At 38.2% G+C, this 25,603-nt stretch overlaps 2 protein-coding genes and 1 pseudogene across 5 annotated transcripts; 1 reads left to right on the plus strand and 2 right to left on the minus strand.

Moving 5' to 3' along the window:
* Positions 1-1,697: 1,697 nt before the first annotated feature.
* On the minus strand, positions 1,698-2,732 carry LOC116524449 (annotated as a pseudogene).
* Positions 2,733-3,210: 478 nt separating this feature from the next.
* Positions 3,211-20,007, plus strand: ABRAXAS1 (abraxas 1, BRCA1 A complex subunit). 3 transcript variants are annotated; one of them, XM_032239728.1, is made up of 7 exons: positions 3,212-3,890; positions 8,128-8,194; positions 10,087-10,280; positions 11,321-11,440; positions 12,803-12,887; positions 17,006-17,120; positions 18,040-20,007. In XM_032239728.1, the coding sequence occupies exons 3-7, from the start codon at positions 10,132-10,134 to the stop codon at positions 18,471-18,473; spliced, it is 903 nt and encodes a 300-aa protein (XP_032095619.1). In that variant the 5' UTR covers positions 3,212-3,890; positions 8,128-8,194; positions 10,087-10,131; the 3' UTR covers positions 18,474-20,007. The 3 variants fall into 3 exon arrangements, with proteins under 3 accessions (XP_032095621.1, XP_032095619.1, XP_032095620.1); XM_032239729.1 differs by lacking the exon at positions 3,212-3,890 and adding an exon at positions 7,236-7,337; XM_032239730.1 differs by lacking the exon at positions 8,128-8,194 and having other exon boundaries at positions 3,211-3,890.
* MRPS18C (mitochondrial ribosomal protein S18C) lies at positions 19,531-25,599 on the minus strand. Of its 2 annotated transcripts, XM_032239732.1 has the most exons (6): positions 25,360-25,599; positions 24,538-24,593; positions 22,586-22,669; positions 21,199-21,256; positions 19,922-19,981; positions 19,532-19,833 (listed from the first exon to the last, which is right to left on the minus strand). In XM_032239732.1, exons 1-6 carry the CDS (start codon positions 25,457-25,459, stop codon positions 19,757-19,759), a joined length of 435 nt encoding a protein of 144 aa, XP_032095623.1. In that variant the 5' UTR covers positions 25,460-25,599; the 3' UTR covers positions 19,532-19,756. The 2 variants fall into 2 exon arrangements, with proteins under 2 accessions (XP_032095624.1, XP_032095623.1); XM_032239733.1 differs by lacking the exon at positions 21,199-21,256 and having other exon boundaries at positions 19,531-19,833.
* Positions 25,600-25,603: the final 4 nt, after the last annotated feature.

Consider the following 25,603-nt stretch of genomic DNA (forward strand, 5'->3'; position numbering starts at 1 on the left):
TTTTAGTAGAGACAGGGTTTCACCATGTTGGCCAGACTGGTCTCCAACTCCTGACCTCAAGTGATCCTCTCGCCTCAGCCTCCCAAAGTGCTGGGATTACAGGCATAAGACGCTGTGCCTGGCCAAATGTATATATTTTTGACTTACACAAATGGGATCTTACTATATGTGCCTAATATCTCCCAAGATATCACTAGTACAGAATAGTATCTGTGTGTATAACTCATCACTCTTTCTTTTTTGTTTTTTGTTTTTTTTGAGATGAGGTCTCACTCTGTCAGCCAGGCTGGAGTATAGTGGCACAAACACTGGTCACTGCAGCTTCAACCTCCTGGGCTCCAGCAATCCTCCTGCTTCAGCCTCCCATTTAGCTGGGACCATAGGTATGCACCACCATGCCTGGCTAATTTTTTATTGTGTGTAGAGACAGGATCTCACTTTGCTGCCCAGGCTTGTCTCAAACTCTTAGGCTCAAGCAATCCTGCCACCACGGCCTCCCAAAGCGTTGGGATTACAGGCATGAACCACCATACTTGGCCCATCATTCTTTCTGCTGGCTGCATATATCCTATTATATGGACATACCATAATTTAACCGTCTAAGAATGATTTTCTGTTTTTCTTTTTTGTTAACATAAACTATTACCATGAACATATTTTTTTAGTATTGTACATATCTTTGTGCCCTTGTCTGAGTGATTCCTGGAGGTAGACTAGCTGATTGCCTTTTAGAAAACTTATGCCGTTTTAAGCTTCTCCACAGTATATAAAAGTGCCTAGGTCCCCATATTTTTCTGAGGCAGACTCTCGCTCTGTCGCCAAGGCTGGAGTGCAGTGGTACGATCTTGGCTAACTGCAACCTCTGCCTCTCAGGTTCAAGTGATTCACCCTGCCTCAGCCTCCCAAATAGCTGGGATTACAGGTGCCTGTCACCACACCCAGCTAATGTTTGTATTTTTAGTAGAGATGGGGTTTCACGATGTTGACCAAGCTGATCTTGAACTCCTGACCTCAGGTGATCTGCCCGCTTCAGCCTCCCAAAATGCTGGGATTACCGGTGTGAGCCACTGGGCCCAGCCCCCTTGTCTTGCCAACACTAGGTGTTATCAAATCTTTTAATCTTTGCCGAAGTTGATAAGTGAAAAAATAGCATTTTAATTTGCATTTCTTAAGTACAAAAGAGGGGGTTTTTTTTTCATATTTTTACTTTTTTTCTTGGTCTTTTTCTTTGAAAAGGATAGGCCTGTTCCATGCTTTGACTGCATTTGTACTAGACTATTTTGCTTTTAGTGATTCGTAATCATATTACTTAAGGAAATTGAGCTTTTGTCATATGTTTTATATATATGTTAATACAGTTTATAATTTTTTTCTGCCAATAAATACTTTAATGAGAACCAAGGCCTGTAACATATATAGCAGTAACCACCCTAGCCTATGCCTTCTGCTCTAGCCCAAGTCTGGGGCTAACCAATTACATTTAACCCACATTTGGAAAGCAGGCCGTTTTCAGTGTTATCCATCAGTATCCATTGTCATAGAAGACACCAATCTGGGGCTAGAGTCTCAATGTTAACACTTTCTCTCAGGGAAAAGTTAACATGGTAACACAAACATATAAATAACTTTGACCCATCCTACTCTTCTTCCATCAGGAGGCCCTTAGGAGACCAGTGGTTTGGTAAACACTTACAACTTTGTCAAATGTATTCAAACAGGGGAAAGGGGAAAAGGAATAGAAAGGCTGGCAGGGCTGGGCTCACGTAGAATTCAGTCCTTCGATTTGAAGCCTCTTGAGCTGCTTATATGTAATTTAAAAAATGATGTTCCAGGGTCCAAGCCAAAGCCAGTTTGGCCAAAATTCTTTATAGAGTGCAAAAAATCCGTCATGTTTCTACATCTTTAAAATAACATCCAAAGTCCCCTTGTAGAGATCCACATGTCCCATGATTTCCCTCTGGTTAATCATGCAAGCGCATACCACATCAACCAGATTAGAGGCAAGAGCCCCAACCAAACCACATGTAAAGCCGGAAACAAAGTGAGTTAAAATTGTGTCTCCCATCATTCCTGACAATATTAAGTGCTTCTTAGTAATATCATAGACTGGTAGCTCTACTCCCACAATGACGGCAGCATGCTGAACAAGTTGGAACCACACCCCTCCGCAGACCCCAGTGCCTTCCTATTGGTATATATCGATGAAGCTGCCAATCATGCCCCCTTGGAACAAGCTTCCTTGAGCCTGCATTAGAATCTTTAGAACATAGGTGAGATTGGCTATTGTGGAAGATACCACTCCTGACACTACCCCACAGATCATGTTAATTAAAAGAGTTTCATCTTCTAAACGTTCTACAAATAATTGCTTTAAGTTTTGGTAAACCTCAATTTTAATGGTGCCATATTATGCTTGTCTTAGCAAAGCAGGAGCAATTCCTGAATACAGAGCCAATACACCTTCCTCTTTCAGATGTTTCACTGGAAACAAAGGGTGAAACATCCCTCTATGTTTTGTTTCTTTTTGAAACGAACATCATTGCTTTGGCCTTGAACCTATAGCCGTGTTTTGGTAAGATCCATAGTGAAGTTCCAAACTCAGCAATGATAGAGGCAAGGCCACCAAATACAAAGAGTTTCCAATTCACAGCAGACATCTCATGGCTTACAGTGGTACTTTCCTGCTGCTGTTCAGGCTCATCGGACGACTAGGAAACTGAGGCTTCCACAGTCAGAAATGCCACCGCAGCGCCAACCCAGAAGCATTGAAACCCTGTAGTTTATAATTTTACTGTAGTTTTTTTTGTTGTTGTTCAGACACTTGAGTTTTAAAAGCAAGCCCTTTGTTGCCCTTGAATTGATTAATATTCTGGAAAGAGCAAATCAGATTATTCCAAAGGAGCTTGTATCAATGGCTGAGAGGTTTAAGGCACATCAACAGAAAAGAGAAATGGAAAGAAAAATGGAAAGACCTCAAGGAAGGCCCAAGAAGTTTCATTAATGTCTTCTGTACTAGTGTGGTAGAGAATTCGAGACCAGAAGTATTGGGCATACAGGCAGTATGAAGAGAACAGACTGATTCTTAAAATAATAGTGTTTGAGAATGTAGAATTCAATATTTTATACTTTAATAAAAGCAGAAGTATTTAAACTTGAAAAAAAAAAAATCAAGTCCTTTATAGCAATATAAGATTATTTTTAAAAAATTAAAAAGTAAAAGCAAGCCCTTAGAGCATTAGTATGCTACCCAAAGTATCTAACATGTGTCTGGGTATTTGATTTAATTAAGCAAATGTTTACTGTGGAACTACATTGTGGTATTAGGTACAGTGCTAAGCTCTAAGGTATTTGCTCAAATTATTTTGAATGTTGGATTCTCACAGATGTTTAAACAGGTAAAATCCAAGATCAACATATTCTTCCATTGCTTCGGTTAAGGAGATTTTCATCATTTTCAATTCCTTTAGCAGGTAATTTTATTAATTGGGTAAATTTAGAACACAGCCTTTTTAGATCTCAGCAAAAATGTGGCAACTTTGAATTTATCTTTTGTGTTGGAGTTATTAGACCATTATTTAGAGGAATTATAGCATTGTGGTTCCAGATAAGGCTCTGGGTTTTGAACTCCGGCCCTACCACTGGATTGGGCAAGCCACTTATCTCTGTTGGCCTGTTATATCATCTTTGAAAGGAGAATAATGATAGTATATGTTTCAGATTTTTTCTGAGGTTAAAAATCAGATAATCAGTGGTAAAGTACTTCCTAGCATGAGGTAAAGGCTCAATACGTATTATTCAAATGATTGTTAATTGAATTAATGTAATAACTAAAAATCCTTTTTTTTTCCCCCAGACATTCAGAAATATATTCCATGCTATCAGCTTTTTAGGTAAGTAGTAGTGCTAGTAAGAGTAAGTAAATGATCCATTGTGTAAATTACTTCTGCAGGTGAAATAGTTTTTAAAACTAACAGATTGTCTTAATTATCAGCTATGCATGGTGGTACTGATTAGAATGGAAAGGTTTTTTAAAATAGCTGAAAAATCACTTGTGCATTGTCAATCCTAGTAGTTCTTCTCTGTATTTATATTACTTGAAGCTGATCTTCATTACCTTTCCCAGGTACCAGTTTACCTTGAGGATTGCTTTTCCTTCGCACACCCAGTCACCTCATTGCATATTATAAATTCAGTAAGTGAGGTGTTCTTGTACATTATCAATAGCAGCCCTTTTTTCTACCCTTTTATTCCAGCATATTTTAGCAACTTGTTCCTCACTTATTGTCTTTTTTAGTGTTATCTTTTGTCTGTTGGCTGGTTATGTTCTTTGTTTTTCTTTTTGGGACAGGTTCTCTGTCACCCAGGCTGGAGTACAGTGTCGTAAACACAGCTCACTGCAGCCTTGACCTTCTGGGCTCAGGTGACCCTCCCCACCTCAGCCTCTTAAGTAGCTGGGACCACAGGCATCAGCCACCACACCCAGCTGATTTTTGTATTTTTGGCCATGTTGCCTAGGCTGATCTCAAACTCCTGAGCTCAAGCCATCCTCCTTCCTTGGCGTCCCAAAATGCTGGGATTACAGGTGTAAGCCATTGCATTCAGCTGGTTATGTTCTTTAACCCATTTCCTATTGCTTTTCTAGGGTGAAAACTTGCACTCAGTCCTACAGATAGTCATAGTACTGTTAGCTATAATGCATTGTATATTTTTTAGCTTTTTATTGAGTATAACATACACATAGAAAAGTACACGAATGAATTTCACAAAGCAAACACATGTAATCATGTAACCATAGCATGGTATAGTTTTAATGAAATGGTTTTATGATTTATATAGATCACACAAGAAAAATCAGCACAAACAGCCTGGGCAACATGATGAAATACTGTCTCCACTAAAATTACAAAAATTAGCCAGGAATGGTGGCATGCATCTGTAGTCCCAGCTACTAGGAAAGTTGAGACAGGAAGATCACTTGAGCCCAGGAGACAGAGCTACAGTGAAGTGAGGTCATGGCACTGCACTCCAGTCTGGATGACAGAGCAAGACCCTGTCTCCAAAAAAAAGAAAAGAAAAATCAGTATAACTATCTTACAGACTGTCTACTGTATACATCTTTGAAGTTGTATAAGAATTACAGTGGAGCATATGGTTAAAGTGAGAAATAACCGTAGGCAATAGCAGAATAAAGGAGCTTAGTGTGGCCTTAAATTGCTATGCCAGGAAAAGGTACAGCTCCTACTGTACATACTGCCATATGTGTATTGGATATACAAAAATATTTGTTAGATGACTGAGGAATTCTTAGTGGATACTCATGAAAAGGACTTTATTGAAGGATCTTGTGGACCAGCAAAGGATTTAAAGGAAGAGTGAAAAGTGATTAAGTATCTTTTTCAACCACATTAATGATTAGACCAACTTAGTAGAGGCTAAGACCTGAAGAAACCATCTAAGTGATGAGAAACCAGTGCCTGAGCCTTTTAGCTCTTCTTACATAGTTGGGCGGGGTGGGGGCGCACACGGGGCGGGGACAGCATTAGGAGAGACATGTGAAATACCTCTCATTCAGAAAATAACTACATACTTCATTAAACAACACAAGAATAGGCCTGAAAAGTTCATGATTTAACCAAGGCCACAGATCTAGTTAATGGTAGAGCACAAACTAGAAAAATAAGGATTTCTCGAGCTCGAATCCATCATCATTCTATGCAGTTTCTTCCTCTTCCTGCTCTCTAATACAGGGGTTGCTAAAATAGAGCCTCATGATGTGTTTTTATATGGCCCTGGATCTAAGACTGTTCACTATATTTTTAAGTGTTGTAAAACAAAGAGGAAAAATATGCAATAGAGACTGGATGTGGCTGTCAAAGCCTGAAATATTTTCTATACAGTCCTTCACAAAAAGTTTAACCCTGTGCTAAAGACATTGTGAATCAAACTTTTCAACTGAAATACACTGATTTGGTTACCTCAGAATTCTGGAGGAAGTACCGGCCTACTGAAACTCAGTGTACATATATTTTTTTTCTTTTTTTTTTTTTTTTTTTTCAGACAAGGCCTCGCTCTATCGGCCAGGCTGGAGTGCAGTGGTGTGATCTCAGTTCACTGCAACCTCCCAAATCCAACATTCCAGCCATTCTCCCACCTCAGCCTCATGAGTTAGTCAGGACTACAGGCATGCACTACCACGCCTGGATAATTTTTTTTTTTTTTTGTATTTAGAGATAGGGTTTCACCATGCTGTCCAGACTGGTTTCAAACCCCTGACCTCAAGTGATCCACCCACCTCAGCCTCCCAAAGTGCTGGGATTACAGGTGTGAGTCACAGTGCCCAACTTCTGAAACTTAAAGTCAGCTTTTTAAAACTTCTGCAGGCGGGTCATGGTGGCTCATGCCTATAATTCCAGCACTTTGGGAGGCCAAGGTGTGGGTGGGTGGACCGCTTGAGCTCAGGGAGTTGGAGACCAGCCTGGGTAACATGGCAAAACTCCCTCTACAAAAAATACAAAAAGCTAGCTGGGCATGGTGACATGCTTGTAGTCCCAGTTAGTAGGGAAAGTGACGTGAAAGGACCGCTTGAGGGCAGAGGTCAAGGCTTCAGTGAGCCTAGATCACACCACTGCACTCTAGCCCAGATGAAAGAGCGTGAGACCCTGTCTCAAAAATAATTAGGCAATTGACATGAATTCTGCATATCAGTTTCTACATAAAATACTACCCCCTTCATCTTCTCCCCAGAAACTTCACATAAACCTAGTGCTTCCACAGATGATGTACACTGTTATCCTATTGTTTCTTTTTTTTTTAACCTGGTATGTAGCTATATCCTATTGTTAATCTTACCCTAATATACTGCTTTATTCTCCGATTTGAGGAGCTCAGAAGTGGACTATTCTAGGAAAATATAGGAATAAATTCTTGTATTTAGAGAATTTCTTATATTTTCACATTGGAACTGTAAGTAGACAAAATATTGTAAACATAAATAGACAACACAGTCTGCTCTGTTGCCCAGGCTGGAGTACAGTAGTGTCATCTCATGTTACTTTTACAAACTCTGCCTCTCAGGCTCAAGTGATCCTCCCACCTCCCTCTCCCTAGTAACTGGGATTACAGGCACATACCACCACCCCCCAGCTAATTTTTGTATTTTTTTGTAGATGAGGTTTTGCTACGTTGCCCAGGATAGTCTCGAACTTCTGGGCTCACATCATCCACCTGCCTCAGCCTCCCAAAGTGGTGAGCCACCATGCCCTGCCAAAAATTATTTATAAAGGATTTTGCATAACATATTTCACCATCATAGAAAATATTGTTGATCTTAATGAATGGTAAAAAGAAGAAAATATTATTTGTAGTCTCTGTTATTGGAAAGGAAAGAAAGCTGGAAGTAGAATCTTTTTTATTTATTTATTTATTTTATTTTTAGAGATGGGGTTTCACCATGTTGGTCAAGATGGTCTCAAACTCCTGACCTTGTGATCCACCTGCCTTGGCCTCCCAAAATGCTGGGATTATAGGCATGAGCCTCCACGCCTGGCCTGGAAATAGAATCTTTTAGAATTATCTTTTGATTCTTCCTACATCTTGGATATTCCAACTCCTGAGCAAAGACTACTATTCTAAAGCAAAACCTATTTCCTTCCCCCACCCCAAAAAGTCCAGCCACCTCCCAAAATACATAGCTTTTGTAACTAGCAGTGAATAAATTGCCCTTTTGTTATTGTGCTTTATTACTGGTTATACATTCTTTTGTATATATCAATGTTGTAAAAAATATAAATGAGTAAAATGATTGAATTGTGAACTGGCTATGTGAACTTACATTTTAATACCTGTATTTCCATGGATAGTTTATTGTTTTAGGTTCAAAAAAAGTGATTCTCCAAATTTGTCTCTTAAGTTATTCCTTTTTACTTTTCGTTGCTTTATGGACTATGTTTCTATCACTTCAAGTCAATTTGAGTACTTTCTCTATTTATTTTAGGACTTCATCTGACAGCAAAACAGATATATGAACTTTGGGTAGTTTGGGTTAGGAATAACTAAAATTTAAAATACTAATAACATTCTTTATATTTTTAGTGTATTCTGAAATACCTTTAATTTTGGCTTTTACAGCTTTTATAATTCTTCAGGCGAAGTAAGTGAGCAAGCACTGAAGAAAATATTATCAAATGTCAAAAAGGTATTCTCTCATCTTCCTTTTTTGGTGTTATCTGCATTATTTTTGGTTCTTAAAAACACACAGCACTTTGTTAAAATTTTTAAGTGGTGTTTGACATCATGGTATCCTGTAAAGTAGGTAAGAAAAGGTTTGTTCTTCCCAGAAATTCAAAGGAGTTGCTCTGAAAATAAAACTAGTAATTAAAAATATTAATTTTATTATCTTGACTATTATAATTAACATTGATCTCTTTCTCTTATATTTCCACCATACCCCTTGCCGCTATCATTTATTCTATGGCCTAAACAGTTTGTTATTTTACTTAGCTGCAGTTTTTGATTTTTTTGTTTTTTTGAGACGGAGTCACACACTTGTCACCCAGGCTGGAGTGCAGTGGCGTGATCTCACCTCTGCCTCCAGGTTCAAGCAATTCTCCTGCCTCAGCCTCCCGAGTAGCTAGGATTACAGTTGCCCACCACCACACCTGGCTCATTTTTGTGTTTTTAGTAGAGATGGGGTTTCACCATGTTGTCCAGGCTGATCTCGAACTTCTGACCTCAGGTAATCTGCCTGCTTCGGCCTCCCAAAGTGCTGGGATTACAGGTATGAGCCACCATGCCCAGCCTCAGTTATTATTTTTGATAGATACTGCAGGGATGTTTCCTATATAGCCCTGAATTTGAATCCTCTGCAACATACTTCATGTTTGGTTAAAAGTTGTTGAATAATCAAAATGGATTTTTTCCCCAAACACAAAATTTTTTCAAGGCACTACTTTTTCTCTGAAAACTCTCTGATTTGAAAATAAAAATAGAGGCCAGGCACAGTGGCTCAAGCCTGTAATCCCAGCACTTTGGGAGGCTGAGACAGGCAGATCACCTGAGGTTGGAAGTTCAAGACCTGCCTGATCAACGTGGAGAGAAACCCCATCTCTACTAAAAATACAAAATTAGCCAGGTGTGGTGATGCATGCCTGTAATCTCAGCTACTTGGGAGGCTGAGGCAGGAGAATCGCTTGAACCTGGGAGGTGGAGGTTGCAGTGAGCTAAGATCATGCCATTGCACTCCAGCCTGGGCAAGAAGAGCGAAATTCTGTCTCAAAAAAAAAAGAAAAGAAAAGAAAAATAGATTCATTGAAAGATGTTTCTTTCAAAAAACATGTTTAGCTGAAAATGCCTGGTTTTCTTTTTCCCAATTATTATTTGAGTATTTAAAAATATACCTGTAAAAATGCCTTGTTTTTAAAAACCAACTTTAATTTCCTCAATTTAAATGTGCAAATATAAAATTTAGTTGCTGAAACTCACAGATCTCTAAGCAAAGAGGTTGCTTTTCTCTTTGTCCTAAGTAGAGGAGAATTATTTTCTGACTTAAAGGTTTAGTAATATTAACACATTCGCTTAGTATGTTGTAGTTTACAAAACTCTTTCATGTGATCTTAACCTTGAAACCTACTTTGTCGGGTAGGTGATATCATTCCCATATAAATTTTAGGTAAAAGCTGTAGGGTTCAGCTTAACTTATTTAACAAACCAGATATCCATACAGGCAATCAATTTGTTTTCAGGGAGTGATTGCCTTTTAAGTGAGTCAATGACATTGATATTTCTTTCATTTAAATTTTGACTAAAGATTAAGATTGCAAGATAGCAAATGCTGTAAAAGAAACTAAAGGAAGTCAAGAATTTAATTCTTCCTTTTAATCTATATTGATCAAAATTATAGCTTTTTAAATGCATGGAAAGTAAGTCAGTTTGTATATTTTACAAAAGTAAAGCATATGGTAAAGTGTATTCTTTGTTTACATATGCCCCAAATCTAAATAATTAGCCATTTTAAGGTTGTTTAATTATAATAGTAAGACATATAATTGTAACTATTAAGATGTATATCCTTTTTTTCCTGTATTTCAGAATGTGGTGGGTTGGTACAAATTCCGTCGTCATTCAGATCAGATCATGACTTTTAGAGAGAGGCTGCTTCACAAAAACTTGCAGGAGCATTTTTCAAACCAAGACCTTGTTTTTCTGCTGTTAACACCAAGTATAATAACAGAAAGCTGCTCTACTCATCGACTGGAACATGCCTTATATAAACCTCAAAAAGGGTAAATATTGGCCAGTCACTGGCTGTTAAACTATTAGAAAAATATACCTATTATTTCGTACTTTTTGCCGCTTACAAAGTGTTTTCATATATTGTCACATCAGATTGTCACGATAACCCTCAGAAGTAGATCTTACCATCTGTTAATTATAGGTAGGAAAATAAAGGTCAGATAAGGAAATTAGGAGCCCAATGTGGAATGATGACTTGTATTCTGGCACTGAAGGGGATTTGCTCTTATTTACTATTTAACGTGGAAAAAAAATTGTTTTATATTGATAAAGGATATAATTTAGAATTTAAGCCTAGATACTTGAGCAGCTTTTCTATAACTGAGCAAAGAAACAAAGTAGTTCTTAATGGTACACTAAAATGAGTCTAACCAGGGACCCCCCACAGGCTGTATATAGGAAACTACATTTTCATGGAATGTGAGAATTAAGTTAAAAGAGTACCAACTAAGGATAATTTTATTGTTCATGTAAGATAGGGTAAATCTCAACATTAATACTGCCTTATTTATACGTGTACTAATCAAAGGAGCCGTTAAACTGTTTTTCCACACCATTATACTAAGCACATTTCACAGCTTTACATGCCATCTGGGCCCAGTGTGGTGACTCACGCCTGTAATCCCAGCACTTTGGGAGGCCAAGGTAAGAGGATCACTGGGCAACATAAAGAGACCTCATTGCTTCAAAAAACTTAAAAATTAGCCGAGTGTGGTGATGGGCACCTGTAGTCCCAGCTTCCTAGGAGGCTGAGGCAAGAGGAATGCTTGAGTCCAGGAAGTTGAAGCTGCATTGAGCTGTGATCACACCACTGCACTGCAGCCTGGGCAAGAGAGTGAGACCCTGTCTCAAAAAACAAACAAAAACCAGTTGTCTCAAGTCAGTAAATTATATTTTGGATAAATAGTAAAGAATGGGTTGGGGAGTGTGTTTTTTTTAATTTTGCAAGGGACAAGTAGTCTATTCTAGCAGTTAGACATTAATCTTTCTCTGCATTCTAAATTTATACTCTAAAGTTTTATTTTGTCAGACTTTTTCACAGGGTACCTTTAGTGGTTGCCAATCTGGGCATGTCTGAACAACTAGGTTATAAAACTGTAGCAGGTTCCTGTATGTCCACTGGTTTTAGCCGAGCAGTACAAACACACAGGTAAGATTCAACTGCTTTCTCACAAAACGTATATTCATCTTTGAAATTAATTTTCTTATTTCTCAAACAACAGCAGAATAAAAATGAAAGGGAAAACTAATCCATTACTCAAGTAAACTAGAGTGTTTTTACCCTCCCCTATTCCTCTTAGTACTTGTCTACTTACAAGATACAAAAAAGGTTGTGGTTAGTCCAGGCCTGGTGGCTCACATCTGCCATTCCAGTGGCTGAGGCAGGAGGATCACTTGAGTTTAGGAGTTGGAGACCAGCCTGGGCAACAGAGCAAAACCCCATCTCTACAAAAAAATTAAGAGAAAAAAAAAGCAGTGAGAGGAACTTGTTGCATGTCCTGTAAAGTTTAACATATCTATTTTAGATTAGAATAAGTATATAGCCTAAAAATTATAATTTTCTAAGGCAGTGGTTCAGATTAAAGGTATGAAATCAGGTATTTGTAAAAATCAGACTTTAGCCAAGACTCGGTCACACTATACGCTGCTTAGATACAACTTTTTTTGTGGCCATTAAGGAAGTAATGTCAAAAACAGCAACATTGGTCCTACAGGATACCTACTAGAGTGTAAACTTTATGAGAATAAGGACCTTGTTACTGGATGGAAAGTCTTGATTGTTGTCAAAAAAAAAAAAAAAAAGGGAAAAAAAAAGAATAAGGACTTAGATTTTACTTACTTTTGTGTCCCCACAGTGCTAGCAGTATAAAAGCTGAATACCATATTTCATTGATTCTCAGATGCACATTTTTCATATTTATCTCTGAAATTGGGATGTCTTACAAATCATGCCTTCTTAGAATTACTTTTTTCCTTCATGGATCATAAAATAATGATGCCTCATTCAATTAATGGTAACTTAAATTCAGTAAAATATTTTTAAAAATTGACTCTGGTTCCCATTGCCAGTAAAGAGACCTTTTTTTCTTTCTTCATTTTTTTTTTTTTTTTTTTCTAAGATGGGGTTTCACCATGTTGGCCAGGCTGGTCTTGAACTCCTGACCTCAGGTGATCCACCCAACTTGGCCTCCCAAAGTGCTAGGATTACAGACGTGAGCCACCACACCCAGCCTCTTCCTTCAATTTTTATCTATTTTTATGCAATCTTCCTCCATCCTCACCTTTTTGGGATACCTGGCAATAGTACTTAGGAGGCTAAAAAGTTTGCTAATGTGAAGTTGAAGTAGGTTTTGTGGTTGGTTTTTCTGTATACATAGAGATTGACAAAATTATGGTTCCTACAAAACCACTAAAAAGAATCTTCCATTTGCTCCTTGACTACGAATAAGTTTTTCACCTTATCATTAAAATGTTTTGTGTATTTTCCTGAGGAAGTGGTAATTTTTTACAGCTCTAAATTTTTTGAAGAAGATGGATCCTTGAAGGAGGTACATAAGATAAATGAAATGTATGCTTCATTACAAGAGGAATTAAAGGTAAGTTAACATATCAAACACTTCAACCACTTCTAGATAGAGTTCATATCAAATTAATGATTTACAATTTTTAGGGATAACCTGACATCTTGATTAGATTAATACAGTTATGAGTTACTTAATGAGGGGTATACCTTCTGAGAAATGTATTATTAGGCAGTTTTATCATTGTGCAAATATCATATACTTACATAAACCGATATAGTATATGTATTTTTACTTATAGTTTCACATGTCCCCAAGTCATTACTGAATATCAATCATTTACCCTATTTGATCTGTAATGCCAATATCAAGTGCTATATATCAGCTTTCTATATGTGCTCCATTATAATATTGTGACCCCATCATAGATGCTGTCCCTTGTTGAACGAGATGTTATTTCTTTAGCTTCATTGACTGAGATGTATTTCTTTAGCTGTAGTAACAAAGATTGCAATCTCTGGCTTACAACAACCATGGTTTGGTCTTGCTAACGTTATATCTTGGCTGTAGCTCTACTTTTCTGAATGTCATCTTCATCCAAGAACCAGGGAAAAGGAGTAGCCCTTATTTGGGATATGTTCTCATGGCATAAGGCAAAGAGTAAGAAAGCTAGTGGAAATTCAAAACAGCTCTTAAAACTTTGCTTAAAACAACCATGTCACTTCCACTCAGCATTGCATTGGCCTGAACACATCACATGGTAATAGGCAGGGATATGTAATCCTTCTTACAGAATAGAGGGAAGTATACTTGGGAACAATACAACAGTGTTAAGTTCTATTTCATGAGTCAGTTCAGGTCCTTTGAGAACTAGATGTCAAGATGGGGATTATAAGTGCAGGAGATTTATTGGGCCTGAGAAGGATAAAGAGGAAGCAAAAAGAGGCAGGAAGAGCCTTTAGAAAACACTGCAAGTCTGACCCCTGAGAAAGGAGAGGGGGATAAGAGGACACGTGGTTAGAAAGAGTCTCAGACAGCAGTGCCATTTTAAGAAATTTCCACTAGGCTGATGGGGAATCCTTGAGCAAAGTTGCCCCAAAATTGTTCTGTAGGCACGGACATGCACTAATACCTGCACTGTGCTCAGTCATTGGCTAGGAACAGCCCAGGGTGGCTTAAGAGCGAACATAGTGGTACATCCAAAGCTGGGGCTAAGTCAGCTATGCTTCCCCCAATTGGAGATCTGAGGAGTATATTTCCATGGCTACCATACTCATCAGTAGAGCACACTAACAGAAAAGCATTTGAAACATTTTGATTCATATTATACTATTCGTTCATATGAATGCTACAGGAATTTTAGATGGTAGAAACATCCAGAATCTCACCATCTTCTTTATTTTTTTGAGACAGTGTCTTGCTCTATTACCCACTGTAGTGCAGTGGCACAATCTCAGCTCATTGCAGCCTCCACTTCGTGAGCTCAAGTGATCCTCTTCTCTCAGCCTCCAGAATAGCTGAGACCACAGATGTACACCACCACGCCCAGCTGATTTTTTGTACTTTGTGGAGACAGGGTTTCACCATGTTCCCACGCTGGTCTCCAACCCCTGAGCTCAAACAATCCACCCTCCTTGGCCTCCCAAAGTAGTGGGATTATAGGCATGAGCCACCATGCCTAGCCTGGAATCTCACCATTTTAACATAACTATTTTCATTCTGCCATGTGCTCCAGTTTTTCCTTAATATATGTATACTTTGATATAGTTGACAGTCATGGTGACCTAACTTTGTGTCATGATTTTTTAAAAACTTGATACATCAAAAATTGTTCCTGTTTCTATATATTGTTTTTTTTTTTTTGTTTTGTTTTTTTTGAGACGGAGTCTCACTTTGTTGCCCAGACTGGAGTGCAGTGGCATGATCTCAGCTCACTGCAACCTCCACCTCCTGGGTTCAAGCAATTCTCCTGCCTCAGCCTCCTGAGCAGCTGGGATTACAGGCACCCACCACTATGCCAGGCTGTTTTGTATTTTAGTAGAGACAGAAAAAAAATCTTCAATGTGTTGGCCAGGCCGGTCTCAAACTCCTGACCTCAGGTGATCTGCCCACCTCTGCCTCCAAAGTGCTGGGATTACAGGTGTAAGCCACCATGCCCGTCCTCTTTATTTTTAATGGCAGTATATTTAATAGAGCAGTGTTACGGAAAAATACCAATTTGGGGCAAGGCGTGGTGGCTTACCCCTGTAATCCCAGCACTTTGGGAGGCCGAGGTGGGTGGATCATGAGGCTAAGAGATCTAGACCATCCTGGCCAACATAGTGAAACCCATCTCTACTAAAAATACAAAAATTAGCTGGATGTGGTGGCATGTGCCTGTGGTCCCATCTACTTGGGAGGCTGAGGCAGGAGAATTGCTTGAACCCGGGAGGTGGAGGTTATAGTGAGCCAAAATTGTGCCACTGCACTTCAGCCTGGCAACAGAGCGAGAGTCCGTCTAAAAAAAAAAAAAAAAAAAAAAAAAAACCAACTTGGGCTAAAATAGGGAATGTAGAGGTATATCATAGGAACTATAGAAAGAAAGCAGTTGAACTCTAGTAAGGAATTGGAACCAGGAGCTAGAATGCCAATAGAACTTTCTGTTTCTGCACATTGCTATCCTTCCAGACCTTTTTGTTTCTTCATCCACTTGCAGGGCAGAGAACAGCCAACCCACAGTTCCTTCATTTAGATCTCTTTTAGAACATAGGATTTTCCAGTTGGCTATGTAATACCTTCAAATTGCCAGGCAAGAATCTAATTGTTTCTACTTGGGTCAGCTAGGGTGAAAGGTGGGTACAGAGGTTACCGGCAAACTGTTATGTCAGGGCAAAAATGTTCATAAAAAGTAGGCTTGGCAGACATCCTAAAAAGTATCCACTAAAACAGGCAAAACAACTATTACCCTACAATTGGAAATAAGTTTTGTTGTTGTTTTTTTTTAATATTCTCCCCTTCCCCAGTTGTTCCATGTTATACTAAGAAACATCATCTTATGTAGATTTTTGTTGTTATTAAAATACATTCCCAAATGGAATTATGGGGTCAAAGATTATTGGTATGCATACTTTTTAAAATTTTTTGAGACAGAGTCTTGTTCTATCTCCCAGGCCGGAGTGCAATGGCGTGATCTCAGCTCACTGCAACCTTCGCCTCCCAGGTTCAAGTAATTCTGCTGCCTCAGCCTCCTGAGTAGCTGGGACTACAGGCACACACCTCCACACCTGGCTAATTTTTTTGTATTTCAACAGCGACGGGGTTTCGCCACGTTGCCCAGGCTGGTCTCAAACTCCTGAGCTCAGGTGATCCACCCATCTCGACTTCCCAAAGTGCTAGGATTACAGGCAATGAGCTACCACACTTGGGCCAGTATTCATACTTTTAAAACTAAAGACAGGCAGAATTGGTCTGCTTTTCAAAAGTAGTTTCTCTTACAGGAAAAAAATCTTCAATAGTATCCTTTCATAATAGTAAGATACAGTCACTTTGTTTTTACTTACTGTTTCTTAGTGTTAAATGTATGCATCTGTATTTTTTGTTTCAAAGTGAGTTAAATTTTTTCCTTTATTTTTGAGGAGGTCTCACTGTATCGCCCAGGCTAGAGTGCAGTGGCGCAATTTCGGCTCACTGCAACCCCCGCCTGCTGGGCTCAGGCAATTCACATGTCTCAGCCTCCCAAGTGTCTGGGACTACAATCATGCATCACCACACCTGAATAATTTTTTATATTTTTAGTAGAGATGGGGTTTTACCATGTTGCCCAGGCTGGTCTTGAACTCCTGAGCTAAGGCAATCTGCCTACCTCAGCCTCCCAAAGTGCTAAGATTACAGGTGTGAGACATCATGCCTGGCCCATGAGTTAATATTTCAGTTCATTTCTGTGTATTTTCAACGAAATAACTGGCATGATAAAAAAAAACTGTATAAATGAGAAGTTACTACATCTGAAAAAGCATTTTATAACCTATAAGCCTTGTTTATAACCTACAAGTGCTTGTTACTGAGGTCCTCCAGAAAATAAATAAAATTTATATAAAAGCAAATAGTTTTTGGCATTATATACCACCAATGATTTTATATTATTTGTGAATCTAGATGGTATTGGTTCAGAGCTTGAAATCTTATTTATGCCCTTAAATTATTTTATTTTGCAGAGTATATGCAAAAAAGTGGAAGACAGTGAACAAGCAGTAGATAAACTAGTAAAGGATGTAAACAGATTAAGACAAGAAATTGAAAAAAGGAGACGAGCACAGATTCAGGCAGCACGTAAGTAAAAAATGAATACATCTCAGCCCAGCGCGGTGGCTCACGGCTGTAATCCCAGCACTTTGAGAGGCCAAGGTTGGTGGATCATTTAAGGTCAGGAGTTAAAGACTAGCCTGGCCAACCTGGTGAAACCCCACCTCTACTAAAAATACAAAAATTAGCCAGGCATGGTGGCCCGAGTCTATAATTCCAGTTACCCAGGAAGCTGAGGCGGGAGAATCCCTTGAACCTGGGAGGCGGAGTTTGCAGTGAGCCAAGATTGTGCCACTGCACTCTAGCCTGGGCAGCAAAACCAAACTTATTCTCAAACAAAAAAAAAAAAAAAAAAAAAAAAAAATTAACACATCTCTCCTTTCTGTGCTTTTTATTTATTACTAATCTTGTTTTTGAGATGGAGTCTCGCTCTGTCACACAGGTTGGAGTGCAGTGGTATGATCCCAGCTCACTGCAACCTCTGCCTCCTGGGTTCAAGCAATTTTCCTGCCTCAGCCTCCCAGAAAGCTGGGATTACAGGTACCCACCACCATGCCCACCCATTTTTTGTATTTTTAATAAAGACAGGGTTTCACCATGTTAGCCAGGCTGGTATTATACTCCTAACTTAAAGTGATCCACCCGCCTCAGCCTCCCAAAGTGCCAGGATTATAGGCATGAGCCACTGCACTCTGCCCTTTATTTGCTTTTAAAGAACATAATACTGTAATAGCTATATTGCTGACATGAAATAACACTTCAATTTTATCTTAGAATACTGTGGTGTATAAATTAGAATTTAAAATTATATGTGTTATTCTCACTTTAGAGAATTTGATACAACTGTTAATAAATCTTTTTGACTTAATTTTACTTATAAATAGTTAATTATAAAAGCTTTGTAGAAAAAATGTTATATGTTGAACTATTATTCTATTTTGTTTAGGAGAGAAGAACATCCAAAAAGACCCTCAGGAGAACATTTTTCTTTGTCAAGCATTACGGACGTTTTTTCCAGATTCTGAATTTCTTCATTCATGTGTTATGTCTTTAAAAAATAGATATGTTTCTAAAAGTAACTGTAACAACCACCACCATCTCAATGTAGTAGACAATCTGACCTTAATGGTAGAACACACAGACATTCCTGAAGCTAATCCAGCTAGTACACCACAAATGATTAAGCATAAAGCCTCAGACTTAGATGACAGATGGCAATTCAAGAGATCACGGCTGTTAGATACACAAGACAAGCCATCTAAAACAGATACTGATGGTAATAACCAAGAAAAAGCATCGAAAATGAGCAGCCCAGAAACAGATGAAGAGATTGAAAAGATGAAGGGTTTTGATGAATATTCACGGTCTCCTACATTTTGATCCTTTTAACCTTAAAAGGGTTTTTTTTTTTAATTTGGCTGATGTGTAAAGCCAAACTTTTCTATTGTTTTTACTATGTTGAGCTACTTGCAGTAATACAGATTTCATTTGTTTTCACTATGTTCACCTGTTTGCAGTAATATACAGCTAAGTCTTAGTGCATTTATTTTACAAAGTACTTTTTCAAACATCAGATGCTTTTATTTCCAAACCTTTTTTCACCTTTCACTAAGTTGTTGAGGGAAAGGCTTACACAGACACATTCTTTAGAATTGGAAAAGTGTAAGACCAGGCACAGTGGTTCACACCTGTAATCCCAACACTGAGGGAAGACAAGGCAGGAAGATTGATTGAGGCCAGGAGTTAGAGACCAGCGTGGGCAACGTAGTGAACCCTCTCTATTAGAAAAGAAAAATATTGGAAAAGCAAGAATAGCCTTATTTTCACAATGTGGAAAGAAATTAATATGAAAATTTATCTAAGTCATTAAAATTCTTAAGTGATAATTTTTTATAAGCACATTATGGCTAGAGTTGCCAGATAAAATGCTGGATACCATGCAATAAATTTGCAAAATGTGATCTAAAATTTAAATTTGTCCTACATTTGTACTTGCTAAATTTGGCAGCCTTAATTATTACACAACTATAACACAACACAAACAGTAATCTCTCCTCTAGTTTAGAGTCCTCTGCATGAAATTTAGCAAATCCATAATTTTGAGTTCAGTATAAGCCTGGTAATCCAGTGTGTTTGGGTTAGGCCAGGGAACTCAGAACTGATACATATATACATACATGTCTATCACATTCAATGTCTGTTAGGCCTAAATCATCTCTTTATGTAAAAGACACTACTGGTTTGAGGATAGACTTATCTAGGAGTATTTTGTCCTCCTATGACAGCACCACTATCCGTCCCAGTGTAACATTTCTACAAAGGGAAGATTGCTTAACCAGGCATACTTAGATTTGCTAGTTCGAATATCATTCTGAGCAGTTTTAACTCCATTCAATTGAACAGTATATTTTTGTATGAGCTACTTGGGGACCAGATATAAATGACAATCACACAGAACCACTTTTATTCAACATGTAAAATGTGATGAGTGTTAACATTTTAAATAAGTGATGTGCTTAATGGACACTGACTGGTATGAAGGGGCAGTGTCACTCCTTACCTCACTCCTGAAACACTTCTATCCAAAGGTTGGTTTGAGTCAGTATTAGCATCATACAACCATGTATTGTAAGGTAAGTTTATTGGTGGTAACGTGATAGAATTTATTCCCGATATCTGATATTACAAACTTTAGGGTCCTTGAGATATGCAGGATCCTTGTATGTAACTGGCATAAACCCTGTAAAGAGATAAGTAAAGTTCTTGACAAAACATAATGAGCAAACTTTCAGCTAATTCAATTCAGTTGTTGAGGTGCTCTTTCTTACCCAATATTTGAGCTCTCTTAATTGCTTTTGTGATTTCTTTCTGTTTCTTCCCACAAAGACCTGTAAAATAAAAAATAATCTTATTCTTAAAAAATGTCAGTATTTAAAGTTCACTTTTTTTTATTTTTTTTGTTTTTTTTTTTTTTTTTTTTGAGATGGAGTCTTGCTCTGTCACCCAGGCTGGAGTACAGTGGCATGATCTTGGCTCCCTGCAACCTCCACTGCCCAGGCTTAAGCAATTCTCCTGCCTCAGCCTCCTTAGTAACTGGGATTATGGGCATGTGCCACCATGCCCAGCTAATTTTTTGTATTTTTAGTAGAGACGGGGTTTCACCATATTGGCTAGACTGGTCTTAAACTCCTTACCTCAGGTGATCCACCACCTTGACCTCTCAGAGTGATGGGATTACAGGTGTAAGCCACAGTGCCTGGCCTCACAACAATTTTTAAAGTCAAGGATTGGTAAATCATTTTTGTCAAGGGCCAGAATAATAATAATGCAGGTTTTGTGGGCCATACAGTCTCTATCACCATCATTCAACTCTGCTGTTATAGCACAAAAACAACATATGGCACTATGTAAACAAAACTACAAAAACAAGTCGGGTTGGGTGCAGTGGCTCATGCCTGTAATCCCAGCGCTTTGGGAGGCCAAGGCAGGCAGATCACCTGAGGTCAGGAGTTCAACATCAGCCTGGCCAATATGGAAAAATGCTGTCTCTACAGAAAATAAAAAATTAGCCAGGCGCCTGTAATCCCAGCTATTCAGGAGGCTGGGGCATAAGAATTGCTTGAACCCAGGAGGCAGAGGTTGCACTGAGCTGAGATTGTGCCTCTGCACTCCAACTTGGATAACAGAGTGAGACTACATTTCAAACAAAAAAAAAAAGTGCCATTTGTATGCTTTTTTTTTTTTTTTTTATGATGAACCCAATCAAGAAAAAAGGGGGACAGGTCGGATTTGGCCTATGGGCCATAGTCTGCTCATACCAAGTTTAAGTATCAATCTAGGAATGAGTATAGGATATTCCAAAACATCAGAAAACAGTTTTTAAAGCCCAAGTTTTCTATATAGTTAAACTCTGCATAAGACAGCAAAATAATAATCCTTTTGGCCTAAGAGGCTTTTTCAGAATACCTAGCTCTGGTCCCTCTAGTATCTGATCTAATAGTAATTTACAGCACAGTTTGAACATTTGACAGTTTTCTTAAATGACAGAAGTAGACTGATAGAATTCTTATTTGCAGTTAAATTCCCGTGATAAAAAACAAAATACCTGTAATGTGCCTTCCATAAATGCATCCAGTAAATGGAGAAACAAACTGGGACAAAAGCTGTTTTGGAGTTTTATTTGGAGGGAAAAAAAAAATATTTGTTATTTATTCCTAGATGTGTAAATTTCAAAAAACAGCCTTCAAGTTATATAAAACTTTACTTAATTTCAGACACATTTCATAAAATATGAGAAAAAATATTGTTATACATCCTGTTATCTTCTGAAGTAATATTTTCTATCCAGTGTGTCAAAAGTCTATATATAATTAAATAGCAGATTAATCAGCATATTCATTCAATGCTAAATCTGTTTTCTTGACTTCCGCAGATAGCTTTCTTAAACACTGCTGAAACGAGCTACTAAAAAATTTCATCTATCAGGACAGGCTATCGCATTACCCTCTGATAATAATCATTAAGACAAATTATCAGAGGATAGTGAGATTTTCAGGAGGTACAAGTATACCAGGCATTTGCTGTAATTTATGTTTTATTAATTTAAATACTTCTTTAGAACTTTCTAGGTGCTGGTCATTGTTCTTAGCACTTTGTGTAATCTTCCTAGTATGTGTGTTTTTGTAATTTCTTGGTTTTCCCTCAAAGGCAGCTATCACCTTATACTACTGTCAATATACGGAATTGGGTTTTTGGTTTCTTTGGGGTTTTTTTTTTTGGAACAGTTTCTCTCTTGTCGCACAGGCTGGAGTGCAATGACATGATTTCAGCTCACTGCAATCTCCGCCTCCCAGGTTCAAGCAATTTTCCTGCCTCAGCCTCCCAAGTAGCTGGGATTACAGGCATGCACCACCATGCCCAGCTAATTTTTGTATTTTTAACAGAGACAGGGTTTCACCAAGTTGGCCAGGCTAGTCTCAAATTCCTGACCTCAGGTGATCCGCCTGCCTTGGCCTCCCAAAGTGCCAGGATTACAGGTGTGAGCCACCGGGCCCAGCCAATATATAGAATTCTAGTGCCATTCACTTCCCCCAGATTTGAACTTCTAACTTGCTGAGAGTTAGACAAGAGATAATATGTGAAGCAGTGATATGGATGGTGAGGTAAAGAGATCAGCTTCACCAGATGAGCTTTTTCCAAAGTTCTGGCCCTCACCAATTGAGAATCACCACCATAGTGAGCTATTAAAATGTGTGGGGCAGTGAAAAAAAAAAAAAAAAGTGGAAATAATAGTAAATGAGGGAGAGCCAAGGTGCTTTTACTTGAATAAAGCAAAAATAAACTTATATGTAGAATTATAACCAGATTTGAAATTCGAAGTTATTAAAACAGTTACCTCCACAAAAGCCTGCTATAAACTGACTTTGATTCTCTTTAAGCAGATCTATCAGAAGCAAAATCCTAAAATATGGTGAAGTAAAACCAGATCTCACCTGTACATTCTTATAATCTACACGCTTTCCACACAAGATACACTTCTTAAGTGGTTCTTTATAAGGGTTTTCCATTGGAATGGGCTAGGGAAAAAAAAACGGAAAGTCTGATAATAGGATGTGTTCATTCTGAATTTTAAAAGGTTACTATTCTACATTCAAATCCATTCAAAGGATTAGTTAAACCTTTCTTACGGTGTACATATTTTGTACAAGCACTTTATTTTGTTTCAGTTTAGCCTATAAATTAACTCATGGGAAGATTCTGGAATAAAGTACAATCTTTGTAGAATAAAAGGGTTTATGGCAGAAAAATAAATTATGTCTGATAAGAAAGTGATTGTTTCAATGCTTTGCCCAGATTGTAGATAATGAAAAAAATTTTAGATAACATGCCATTCTTAAATGAGTGCAATCCCTAATTTATCCATCCCCATGTCTCTATCAAGTATTTTATCATTATTTTTATACACAGATAATGGCCCAAGACTTACTACAATAAAAGGTTTTTTTATCGTCCCAGACTACTATATAAGTTTGTATCCACCTTTTTGGCTTTTCTATTATCACTATTGCCTCTAATGCTTCTGTCACAGTGCCTTCCTCCTACTGTCAGTATGGCTGTCTCCAGGATGGAGGTTCTTAACCTAGAAATGGCTTTTGAAGCCCATGACTCCCTGTAATTATATGCAAAATTTCAAATGAATGAGACTGTGTGCCTTTTTCTGTAGAGACGATCCATAAATTTGATTAGAGACAAAGTGGGATTTATGAACTAAAAAGAATAAAGTCCCTTTACTTTCTTAAAGTACAGTGGGTGGACAGATTACCAAGACACATGCTCAGAGAAACTAGACAAGTTCTTTTGTTTTTTCCAGTTCCTCCAAAATTTCCAATTTACATTCAGCTCACATGACTACATTCCTCCTAAGCTCTGTGCAAGCGCTTTGTATAGTCTTATGTCAAATTACCTTTGTATATAGTAAGAACCTTTGCCTTCAAGTCCATGCTAATACTTTAAACTCATTAAAATATACCAACAGGTTAGAATAAACTGTATTTAATGTCTTGGTGTAAAACTTTAATTTTGATCCCTAATTTTTTTTTTTTTTTTTTTTAGCCAGAGTCTCACTCTGACACCCAGGCTGGAGTGCAATGGCCTGATCTTGGCTCACTGCAACCTTCACCTCCCAGGTTCAAGCAGTTGTCCTACCTCAGCCTCCCGAGTAGCTGGGATTACAGGCATGCACCACCACATCTGGCTAATTCTTTTGTATTTTTAGTAGAGATGGGGTTTCATCATATTGGCCAGGCTGGTCTCAAACTCCTGACCTTGTTATCTGCCCGCCTCAGCCTCCCAAAGTGCTGGGATTACAGGCATGAGCCACCACACCAGCCTTGATCCCTAATTTCTTAAGGCAGCCCTCCAAAAGTAATGAGACAAAGGTAGGAAAAAAAATATGAATTCAAAATGGAGACGAGAGCCAACCTACAGCTAAGCTTTGTACAGTCTCTTTTCGGTTATCTAAAATTCTACTCACCCAAACTACCTTTAAAAATTCCTAAATCATTTGCTTACACAGATAGGGCTATGTAAAAAAATAAAACAGTGGTGATAAATTTGAGAATAAAATAATGGAAAAATAATTTTAAAAATTCCCAAATCACATATTCTTAAGATCTAGGAAGAAAAATATAGTATTATAGCAGCTTTGCTTCTTGCAAAGTAGGGGAATCCAGGAATTCCCTTACTTCAAAACTCACTTAACTGTTACCAATTCATCATAATTTCTGAATTCAGAGTAATTATTATCTAATTGTTTTGTCCTACAGCAGAACTCTATTCAAGTAACTAAAATAAAAGATGTTAGAGTCTAATATCATTTCTCATTTAAAAGTTATAATTTGGTCATATTTGCAAGTGCCTTCCTAACAGAAAAAAAAATTCTTACCAGGTCCTCATTGCTGGATACCTGTTTATATTGTGAACAACCTCTTCTCCACAGCACTGCGATTAAACAGAAACAGCAATTAACCATTTCTTTTTCTTAGGTGAATAGCTAAAGATTTTTTGTTTTTATGGAGACAGGATGAATTAAGGGACATAATATAAAAGAATGGTTTTATATTCGTTATATTCAGAATGACTGGTTAAGTATCTTTAATATATATTTGGGACAGAGTAAGACTTAACATGGGTGTGCATTCCAGGGCTTTGGGGGGAAAGCACATGTTTTTCCGCCCATACAACCACTCATCTGCTCTCTTTCTGACATTTATTCCCTTCATTCCATGGTTAGAGAAAATGCTTAATGCAAATTCTTACAGGAGAAGCCATAAAAAGGCACTGCCATACCAAAAAGAAAATGAGTAACAGACCCGTCCCAGAGATAACTTATAGAGAAGCACAAAGAAGATAAAATTGCAAAAATATAGATGTGAAGACCTCTGTCACAATTTCGTTCTGTTTGGGAACCTTAAACACCTGAATTTGCTGCTGGGCGACTAGGAAATGTCCCTTCCTCGCTAAGATTATCCAGAGATCTCTGATTTTTTAAGAACCACTCCAACTTCCTCATACGTTTAAATACTTTAAAGGAGTGGACTAGACTAGTAAAACTAGCCATGGACAGTTACAGATTCCCATCCATCTTGGAGAAATTTAATCGCCTAGAAACCAGAGTCGTTTTGATAACAGTGACGACTCCACCAACCATTAGGACTAAGGTCATGCCTGTAACGCTACAGTGGAGCATAGGTTATGGAGACCTTACCCGTGTGAATTCCGGGATGTGTAAGGCTGACAGCAGCCGTTACCAGGTGTGTCAACTTCTTTCTCCCTAAACCACTGCAAGCAGCAACCATAGTGGCCATGATTCCGCGTCTCCTCCACTTCCTTTAGTTCCAAGTCGTTCCGAAAGGTCCCTTCCGCTGCTGTTCCCCTGTTGGCTTGAGCACCCCGTTCAAAGGTTCCGCAGGAGAACGCTGAGGACCCGCAAGAATTGGTGAGGTTTTCAA

This window comes from Sapajus apella, unplaced genomic scaffold (assembly GCF_009761245.1).
Source record: "Sapajus apella isolate SASKATOON/1434 unplaced genomic scaffold, GSC_monkey_1.0 scaffold45, whole genome shotgun sequence".
Lineage (NCBI taxonomy): Eukaryota > Metazoa > Chordata > Mammalia > Primates > Cebidae > Sapajus > Sapajus apella.